Below are 11,224 nucleotides of genomic sequence, written 5' to 3' on the forward strand. Positions count from 1 at the left end.
CAGTTTAGACTCTAGTGCAGGCCGGGCACGGTAGCTCACGCCTATAAACCCAGAACTTTGGGAGGCAGAGGCAGGCGGATCACTTCAGGCTAGGAGTTCCAGACCACCCTGGCCAACATGGTGAAACCCCACCTCTACTAAAAATGCAAAAACTAGCCAGGCGTGGTGGCACGTGCCTGTAATTCTAGCTATTCTGGAGGCTGAGGTGCAAGAATTGATTGAACCCGAAAAGCAGCGGTTGCAGTGAACCAAGGTCAGGTCACTGCACTCCAGCCTGGGTCACAGAAGAGTATCTGTCTCAAAAAATAAAATATAATAAACTCTAGTAAAGGGACTCCTAACTTTGGTGATACTATGCACTCCTTGGGCAGTTCGGGGAAGTGTAAAGGCTCCCTCTCAGAATAAAGTATTTAAGTATATGAAATAGAATATATAGGATTACAAAAGAAAACAATCGTCTTGAAATATAGTTATCAAAATGCTTTTAAAAGGCACATCTGTTTTTAAATTTTGAGGTAATGATGAATGCAAATGATTTTTTGAGATATCTGCAACAACTGTAACATAAGAGGAAAATATGTGTAATTTACATTAATGACAGCATGCCAAGTGTTGCTAATGTAACTGTGGTTTGTTATCTACATTCCTTACTAAAGGATGTACCACACAGTCGGCCCTCCATATCTGCAAGTTCCGCATCTGTGGATTTGACCAACCACCGATCAAAAATGTTTTTTAAAAATAAAAATAACAATAGTAAAAAAATACAAATAAAAAACAGTATAACAACTATTTACATAGCATTTACACTGTATCAGGTATTATGAGTAATCTAGAGATTATTTAAAGCAGGGGTGTCCAATTTTTTGGCTTCCCTGGGCCACATGGGAAGGAGAATTGTCCTGGGCCACACATAAAATACACTACTGATAGCTGATGAGCTAAAAAAATTTTTTTCAAACATAATGTTTTAAGAAAGTTTATAAATTTGTGTTGGGCCACATTCAAATCCATCCTAGGACACAGGTTAGACAAGCTTCATTTAAAGTATACAGGAGGATGTGTGTAAGTTAGATGCAAATACTATGTCATTTACATTAGGGACTTGAGCATCCTTGGATTTTGGTATTTGTGGTCGAGGGAGTCCTAGAACCAATTCCCCATGGATACCGAGAGATGACTGTATTTCAGTTGGAGTTAATGGACATAAAGATGTGATTATTTTTCTCATTCAAGGTCATGGGCCTCACGTGATGTACTCCCACAAGTCTAGTCGACACTGTGGGGATTAAATGAGATCAAGATCACACATGTAACAAACCCAGTGCCTAGTAAACATTAGCTTGTAAGATGTATAATAAGTTATGTGCAATTTGCAGTACATGAAGATATCCCTGAAAAGAAGGTCATTCATTCATTCATTCATCACCTACATACCAAGAAGAAATGAAAAATTCCTGTCCTCAGGGAGACCAGCATGTAAAGACTACACTGTGAGGATGACAACAATGGAAGGAACAGAGGCAGCTGGAGGGAGCTGGGGTAGAATAGTTACAGAGGGCTTCCTGGAGAAAGTAACTACTGAGGTGAGCTTTGAGAAATGAATGTTTCCCAGGCCCACAGCTGGAGAAGAGCATTCCTGGCAGAAGTCATGGCATTTTCAAAGACACAGAGGCATGAAAATTGGAAAACATACTCAGGGAACCCTAAGGATTTGGGTATCACCACAGTGTACAGTACAAAGAAGGGAGTATAAAGACATGAGGTTGGAGAAGGGGTAGGGTACCAGGTCATACGGACTTGTGCACTGGGGAAAATGGGGAGCCACTGAAAGCTTCCAAACAACAAAGTGCTATGATCCTATTTGAGCTATAGAAATCGCTTTGGAAGCTCCAGGAATGGGCTTAGGGGAGCAAAGGAGGCTGGCTGGAGAGAGATCACACAGAGCCAGTTATCATCATTGAGGGAAGAGATGCGCAAGGTTTGGCCCAAGGTAGTGGTCCTAGAGATGGTAAGGAGGGGATGAGTCTGAGAAATATTTAGGAGGTAAGAGCAGGAGGACCCGGTGATTTCTTCACACAGCAGCTAACATGATCTTCTCCATAAGCAGATTGGATCATGTTGGACTATTTGATAAACATTGTGGGGACAAATGGGAAGTCAGCTGGAAATAAAGTTGGATCCTTTTCTTGCACTGTATATCTGGATATATTCCAAGTGAATAAAAGATTTAAATGTTAAAAAAAATATAAAAGGAGCTATAAACATACAAGAAGAAAATATGGGATATATATTTTTTATAACCTTGGAGTAATGAAGGGCTTTCTAACCATGACTCTAAATACAGATGCCATAAAATAAAAGATAAATTACATAGAAAGGTAAAAATTCAGCCGGGCAGGGTGACTCATGCCTGTAATCCCAGCACTTTGGGAGACCAAAGTGGGCAGATCACGAGGTCAAGAGATCAAGACCATCCTGGTCAACAGGGTAAAACCCCGTCTCTACTAAAAATACAAAAATTAGCCAGGTGTAGTGGCGCATGCCTGTAGTCCCAGCCACTTGGGAGGCTGAAGCAAGAGAATCGCTTGAACCCAGGAGGCGGAGGCTGCAGTGAACCGAGATCACGCCACTGCACTCCAGCCTGGCAACAGAGTGAGACTACATCTCAGAAAAAAAAAAAAAAAAAAGAAAAGAAAAGAAAAAGAAAAATAAAGAAAAGAAGAAAAAGAAATTTTAAAATCCTGCATGGCAAGAATAAAACATTAGCAAAGTCAAAAGAAAACACAACTAAGGACAATATCTGTAGCTCATATCATAAAAGGTAAACTGTTAATATTTATATATAATGAGCTCTTAGGATTCAAATTTTGTAAAAAAGCCAACACAATTGAACAATGAGCATGTGATAGGAGCATGTAGTTCAAGGAAGAAGAAATCAAATGCCAATTTTATTTTATTTTATTTTATTTTTTTGAGACCGAGTCTCACTCTGTTTCACAGGCTGGAGTGCAGTGGCACAATCTCGGCTCACTGCAAATTCCACCTCCTGGGTTCAAGCAATTCTCATGCCTCAGCCTCCCGAGTACCTGGGATTACAGGCATGCACCACCACACTTGGCTAATTTTGCATTTTCAGTAGAGAGGGGTTTCACCATGTTGGCCAGGCTGGTCTCGAACTCACGACCTCAGGTGGTCTGCCTACCTCAGTCTCCCAAAGTGCTGGGATTACAGGCTTGAGCCACCAAGCCCAGCCAAATGCCAGTTTTAAATATGTAAAAAGACACTTAGCTTCACTCAAAGTGAAATTCAAATTAAAATCGAACTGATATACCTTTTTTTTTTTTTTAAACCCATCAGATGGGCAAAAATCCAACTTGGTGAAGCTGTGTAGAAACAGACACTCTCACATATTGCTAGTAAACATTTTAACTGGTACAACTTTTATGGATTTGGAAATATCCAATAAAAACACAAATGCATATACTCTGATTCAGCATTACCACTTAAGGAAATATATCCTATAGATATTCTTGCACACATGCAAAATGGCAAAGGTACCAGGTCCTTCAGTGCAGTGTTATTTATATTATCAAAAGATTTGAAACAACCTAAATGTCCATCAATAGCAGACTGAAAAAAGAAATTATGGTATAGTGTTGTAACCTTGTGTTATGATTAAAAGCAAGAACCGTGGAACCATACTACTGGGTTCAAATCTGGGGACTGTCACTTGCTATCTGAGTACCAGTTTCTTCTTCTATAAAAGGGATATAATAACAACACCTTCCTAACAGAGTTGTTATAGGGATTAAATGAGTTAATGCACGGAAAAAGTGACAATATCTGGCATACAGTTGTCTTATATCAAAGCTTTGCCATTTTTATTATAGTGTATTCTATCATCCACACAATGTAATATTAGGCCACTAGAAAAGAAAGGAGGAGCTTCCTGTGGGCTCACATGGAAAGCTCTCTAAGAAATATTGCTAAGCAAAACAGTAACAACAGGATGGTTGTGTATTTGCTATTTTAAGATGGATGTCTGAAGAAGAGGGAAAATATTTTTTAAATGTACTTGTATATGCAAAAAACCAACTCTGGGAGGATATGCCAAAACCAAAAATGGTAGTTACTTGTCGAGTTGTAGCAGGGAATGATACGGATGGAGGGAAGGGACGGGAAAGACATTTTTCATAGTATGGCTTTTATATTTTAGATTTTGAATTAAAATGTGTAAATAAGTTAAATCAGAGAAGAATCAATTGGTGAAGCAAGCTGATGTTATACCACTTCTTCAAATTTTCACAGTCTTTCCATAGCTTTGGCAATCAAGGCCAAACCCCTGACCGTGGGTAACAAAGCCTTCCTATCTGACCCCAGCCTGCCCCTCAGGCCCAATGTCATCCAACTGCCTTGTGCTCCCCACTGCCACAGTGCTGTTGTGCATGCCATTTTGCCCATCTACAAGGAGTCACCTCCCCTACTCCTGTACTTGCCTAATAAACTCCAACTCACCCTTTGGATTTCTGTTTAAATGTCATTTCCTCAGGGAACTCTCCTCCAAACCCCCAAACTCGGTCAGCTTATTTTGTTCTAAGTTCTCATAAGGGCATGTTCCTTTCTTTCAGAGTACTTATCTCAGTCATAACGATATATTCATGTGATATTTGATTCATACCCATCTCCCCCCACCACTAGCTTATAAATGTTATTAGGGACAAGGGGTGGTGTCTGATTTTTGCTTATCAGGACACCCCAGTGGTCACTGTGGATCCTGGCAGGAAGACGTCATATGTTAATATATGTGAGATGAACGGATGAATTGCATACAGGAGGCAGGGATGATTCCAAGATTTTAGCTGGGGTGACTGGATGGTGCCACTTGGCACGAACCACAAGAAGAGCAGGAGGGCTGACAGGGAAGATAATGAGTTTAACACAGACAGGTTGGGTTTGACATATGCTTGAGACATTCAGGTAGAGATGTTGAGTAAACTATATGAATGTGAATCTCTAAGTCCGAGCTGTAGACAGTGATGTAGCAGCCATAACTAGACAGACTAGCAGTTAAACCATGGAAGCAGGCAAAATCATACCAGAGAATTAGAATAAGATGTGAGCCTAGAACAGCACTCTGAGGAAATCAACATCTCAGAGGAATGAGAAAAAATAACCTGTGAAGGAGACTTGAGAAGACATGATTGGTGAGGTAGGAAAGCCAGGAATGGGAGGAGCTTTGGAAGCCCCGAAGCAGAGCATTCCAAAATGGAGTGACCAATACCATCCAATGCAGCAGCATTCCATAGGATAAAGACTGAGAGATGGTCATTCGATTTGGTCAGACAGATGTTGCTGGCGATCTTTAGAAGCACCATGTCTGTGAAAAGCCTGATAGAGGGTTAACTATCACAGTGAAATGTTCTGAGGAATAAAGGGTAATTGAGAAGAAAACTCAAGGGCAGATCCAAGTGTCTCCCAAAGTTATACACCATGTGTGAGGTGATTTCAGGTGGCAAACATATAAACATTTCATTTTTAATAGTTTTGTATATAAACTGTGTTAAAATAGATAATCAGTAAATGAAAGTCACAATCTCATGGATATTATGAGGCTTCTCTTGAAAGTTTATATATTTTAGCTAAAAAAAACTCAATAGATTCAAGGACATGTATTACATACTTAATAACATAGAGCGTTACGTGGATAAGACAAAAATTGTCTTGCCCAAAGAACTAAATTTTAGAAAATATTGTTTAGATTATTCTTTTAGGATGCTTAGCTGTGAAAGGAAGCAGGAAGACAGAGTTGCATGGGATTGCAAGAAAGTTTCTTAGAATGGGAAAGATTTGAACATCTGTATTGGCTGAAAAGCCAGCAGTGAAGAAAGGGTTGGAAATTCAGGTAATGGCCAGGTACAGTGGCTCATGCCTATAATCCCAACACTTTGGGAGGCTGAAGTGGGAAGATCACTTGAGCCCAAGAGTTTGAAACCAGCCTGAGCAACATGGCAAAACCCTGTCTCTACAAAATACAAAAAAAAAAAAAAGAGCCGGGTGTGGTAGTATGTGCCTGTAGTCCCAGCTACTTAGGAGGCTGAGGTGGGAGGACCACGTGAGCCAAGAGGTTGAGGCTGCAATGCGTCGTGATTGCACCACTGTACTCCAGCCTGGGTGACAGAGTGAGACCCTGTCTAAAAAAAGAAAAGAAAGAAAGAAAGGAAAAGAATATCCAGGTACATAAGTGATTAATTGATAGAATGAGGCTGCAGAGGTGGGAGCTAATCACACAGGGGTATTATTGGCCAGAACAGAATGAACACCAATTCTTCCAGGATGAGAAGGAGGAAGATAGGGATGGATGTGGGTAAAGAAGCTTGCAGAGGTAGAGATAAGTGTTGAGGAAATTTCCATCCCAAAACCTCAATTTTCTCAGTCATTTGTGGGGAGAGGGGGGATCTACCGAGGGTGGAGAGAACAGAAGGTTTGAATAGAGTGGACAGGAAGTTTGAGAAGGGTAGTAAAGATTTAGCACAGGACTTGTGAGGGCAATTGTTGTGGGAAGTCAGGGACCCCAAATGGAGGGACCAGCTGAAGCCATGGCAGAAGAACATAAATTGTGAAGATTTCATGGACACTTATCACTTCCCCAATGAACACTCTTATGATTTCCTAAGCCTGTCTTTAATCTCTTAATCTCATCATCTTCGTAAACCGAGGATGTATGTTGCCTCAGGACCCTGTGATGATTTTGTTAACTGCACAAATTGTTTGTAGAGCATGTGTATTTGAACAATATGAAATCTGGGCACCTTAAGAACAGGATAACAGCGATTTTCAGGGAACAAGGGAGATAACCTTAAAGTCTGGCTGCCTGTGGGCCGGGCAGGACAGAGCCATATTTCTCTTATTACCGAAAATGGGTTAGAGAAGTATTGCTGAATTCTTTCCCCAGTAAGGAATATTAATAATTAACAGTCCTGGGAAAAGAATGCATTCCCAGAGGACACCTCTGAAATGGCCGCTCTAGGGGTGTCTGCCTTACGCAGATGTAGATAGGGATGAAACACGCCCTAGTCTCCTGCAGCGCCCCCAGGCTTGGTAGGATTAGGAAATTCCAGCCTGGTGAATTCTAGTCAGACTGGTTCTCTGCTCTTGAACCCTGACAATGCGTGCACTGCAGGACATGGAAGTTCATTAGTGATTCTAGTTTCGCCCTGACCTTCTGCCTGGTTATCTTTTGTCGCCCTTGAAGCATGTCATCTCTGTGACCCACACCCTATTCGTACACTCCCTCCCCTTTNCGCCCTAGTCTCCTGCAGCGCCCCAGGCTTGGTAGGATTAGGAAATTCCAGCCTGGTGAATTCTAGTCAGACTGGTTCTCTGCTCTTGAACCCTGACAATGCGTGCACTGCAGGACATGGAAGTTCATTAGTGATTCTAGTTTCGCCCTGACCTTCTGCCTGGTTATCTTTTGTCGCCCTTGAAGCATGTCATCTCTGTGACCCACACCCTATTCGTACACTCCCTCCCCTTTGAAAATTGCTAATAAAAATTTGCTGGTTTTAAGGCTCAGGGGGCATCACGGAACCTGTCGACATGTGATGTCTCCCCGGACACCCAGCTTTAAAATTTCTCTCTTTTGTACTCTTTCCCTTTATTTCTCAGACCAGCCAACACTTAGGGAAAATGGAAAAGGACCCACATTGAATATCGGGGGTGGGTTTCCCCCAATAGGCAATATGTGGAGGAGCTGACCACAGACAGAAAATAAATTGAGCAACAGTGTTAACAGCACAATTATAATAGGTATCATGATATTTTCATGGCCCTAATCAGAATGGCTTGAAAGAGTTCCTCCAGTAGGCCAAGACTGGGCACACTGAAAAGGGATGGAACACTGATCCCAGTTGGAAGGGACAAAGGAGGTGAGACGCTTTCAGGAGCTAGTGAAAGTTTCAATGACAGGTCATGGAGATACAAGCTGAATAGGAAAAAAAGAAGAGGAAAGGAGTGGAGATTTGCGTCAAAGAAAGAACATAACAGCAGTTACGCTCTCATATAGAGGAGCTTTACAGGAAAACAAGGTCCTGGTGGCTGAAAGGAAGGGAATGCTGAGGTCATTGCAATTCAGAAGCCCAAGCCTTGAGAAGCTGGGGTGGATGGGAAGTCCTTACAAGAAGTCTCTCAGGATGTTGGCTCAAATTGTAATGGAAATACTGAGAGCTACAGGCCAGCAACTTCTAGGAATGTGGGGGAAGTGACTAAGAGGTCAAGTGACGGTGGTGATAAAAAAAACGAGAGAGAATGGCAAAAGAGAAAGCCTTTTTCCCCTAACATACAGATGAGATAGTGCTCTAGGAGAGACAGAGGGGGCTCTGCAGCATATGGGGCAGGGCAGAAAGAGCAGCCTCCATTAGAAGAAGCTGCAGGCAAGAGACAGGAAGGCTCTGTGCCCCATGCGGAGCTGCTGGTGAGGTTGGGAGTGGTTTGTAAGAAATATAGTTTGTTAATCAGCTTGATTCAATCATTCTGCATTGTATACACATAGTGTAGCATCGCCTTGAACCCTATACATATATAAAAGCATAATTTGTCAGCATCTAATAAAAATTAAATTTAAAAATACTGTAACACAGAAAAAAAGAAATGCAGTTCCAGAGGACCATGGGCAACAAGTCTGAAGGAAAGGAAACAGGGAAACGAAGGGACGGGCCAGAGGAAGAAAAGAGCAGTGTGGATGAGAGAGGTTCCATGTACTATGACAGTGCATAAGGTCTACAAGAGTAAGGAATTAGTGGGTTTCCCACAAGATGCCACCTACCCACCCACCTCAAACAATAGGAAGAGGCACTATATGCTCAAGCAGGACCTTGCCTTTCAGGAAAACAGGGTTCCTGGGCATGGGAGATACCTATAGGAGAGCTGTTTTGTATTGGGTAAAAATTGCTAAGCCATTTATTTCTACAAAATTACAAGAGACTTCTAGGGAACAGAAACCCCAAGCTCTCGGCTTTCTTGGTTTACAGAAAACTAATCTTCTGACAGCTTGCTTCAGATCCATTCTCCCTCTTCAAGGCCTAGGTCCAAGGCTTGGGATCAAAGCTGAAGAAATCCAGATGTTTCTCTCAATGCTCATAATTCCCCCCAAGTGAACAGCAGATGGCAGTAAAGAGCTGGAAAGGGAGATGGGAGATGAGCCCTCAAAATAGCTCAAAGTTGACCAGATAGAAGGTACTGGGGCCCATCAACTTCTGCGGAGTGGTAGATGCTCTCATTCAGGTCCTGGATTAAAGTCAGTTTGGTGAGATCACTCCACTTGTGCTGCAAGCTAAACCCTCACTGCGCCAGGGTATCTATGGGTTATTAGCAATAACAGACCATACTGTCTCTCATTACAGCCCTACTATCTCTCCCCTTGCCACTTAGGGAACTGGGCTACCGGGAGGATCTGCTCTAAGAAGATACAATTATCTTAGAGTTAGCCAAGTCTTGAGGATGTGGCTTCCTGGATTATTCTTTTGGAGGGAGGAAAGATGGCTACTTGGTATTTCCCATGTCAGACCAGTCTAACCCAGCTACCCGACAGATTTTTATGGTGACCTTAGAGTACAAATATGTTTAAATAACAGCCATGCAGATTTGGCTAGGACTTCCATTATACACCTCAGAAGCCAGGAACGATGAGTAGCACGGGTCTGAGGCCCAGGAACACCTATCTGCCTGGTTCTATTCAGAATGCGTGTATTTCTGAGACTTAATATTAAGAGGCTGTTTTCTGTGCCACAGGGGACAGACCTGAGAAATGGCACAAATCTCCTGGATATTGGAACTTCAGACTTTCCTTAAAGCTTTGTGGGGAAAATAGTGCTTTTACAGCAAATCAAAAGGAAGCGTTTTTGGACATCGTGAGACCCCAAGTGGCTGCACAGGGTAAAAGCAGTCTCAAAGAATATTTAGGCAAGTATGGAGAACTGATAGAAATCAAAGTACAGGAGGCAAATCTCTGGACTATAAGCAGACTCCATCTTGTAATATGTTCCTGGGTTGACCGGTCCTTGGGGCTATCTCACACCAGATCTTAAGATCTGCCAGAATGCCTGAGTTAGAGCATCCACGCATAATCCAAGAAGCAGCAGTGTCCAGCAGAACTCCCAGACCATCTTCCAGTGAGCTCAAGGGCCCATGTGGCCTCATGCCACTTTCAGTATGGTAGAAATGAAACCCTTGCTGCCTGGAGTGAGGTAGGAGCAGAAAAGTCTCAGCAACTGAGATAGAGAGGCTGGGGCTAAAACTGAAAGAGGATGTCTTCCAGTCACAGGGACTTTCAGGAAATAAAGAACACTGAGAAGGAGTGGCTCTCACAACAAGCCTAGATGGACAAGCACTTCCCTTTCCTTTTGTCTATTACACAATAGAGGGAAGGGATAATCTAAGGGTCACTGAGAGGTTACAAATAGATCAGCTTCCTTTCCAGGCTGCCTCTACCAGTTTGGTGGTCTTTCCCTCTTCACCAAATGAAGGTTTTCAGTGGTTTTTTTTACATGGGTGACAGTGCTCTTTCACCTGCCTCTCCCCTCAATCCCATAATTGCCCTGGTCCCTGGACTTCTTGCCCCTTACATATCTTCTTTTGTTCTTGAGGGGACCAAGTGTTTCACTCTCTTCTTCTACCCCACACTGCACATTGAGGCAGGGGGAAGGCACAAGTACAAGAGGGTGACAGTGTGGGGGGCTCCATGCAAACGCAATGCCACCACCAAGACACAAAGCCCAGGCCCTGTGACAGGCAGTCAGCAGCACCATAGTCACCCAGTGAAGTATGGGTCTAAAAAGTCCCCAGACCCCTTGCAGGCCTCGTCCATTCCCATCTCCCCACTTCCTGGCGCCCGGCATAAATCCTGCTTAAGAAACTCAGCCAAGAGGCAGCTGAAGATCCTGGGAAGCACCCAAGAGGCTGTGACTCCCGAAAACAGAAGGGAGAGGCTAGGTGTGAGGGTTGCATAGGAATGTGGTTTGCTGGCCTTACCTCCTTTCCAAAGCAGATAGATGGGTACCACGTAGAGCATAACATGCTGAATGTAGTAAATCTCCAATTCAAAGGGGAGCTGTGAGGATAGGGAGAGAAGTATTTCAGAGCAGGAAGCATTCATTTCAATAGAGTCCAAAGTTGACCTCCCTTGCTGTTTAGGACCTATATTTTAGCAATCTCACGCATTTCCCCA

The 11,224-nt window shown here is 42.9% G+C and overlaps 1 protein-coding gene across 3 annotated transcripts in view; it reads right to left on the bottom strand.

Moving 5' to 3' along the window:
• The window catches only part of TMEM164 (transmembrane protein 164), a 194,305-nt gene that overhangs the window by 27,648 nt on the left and 155,433 nt on the right, over window positions 1-11,224 (bottom strand). For all 3 annotated transcript variants that reach the window (XM_017847760.1, XM_017847759.1, XM_017847758.1), the window contains one exon: window positions 11,029-11,107. In XM_017847760.1, coding sequence (XP_017703249.1) covers window positions 11,029-11,107 — 79 coding nt within the window. The remainder of the gene's footprint in view (window positions 1-11,028; window positions 11,108-11,224) is intronic.

Source organism: Rhinopithecus bieti, unplaced genomic scaffold (genome assembly GCF_001698545.2).
Source record: "Rhinopithecus bieti isolate Rb0 unplaced genomic scaffold, ASM169854v2 scaffold_30476, whole genome shotgun sequence".
Classification (NCBI taxonomy): domain Eukaryota; kingdom Metazoa; phylum Chordata; class Mammalia; order Primates; family Cercopithecidae; genus Rhinopithecus; species Rhinopithecus bieti.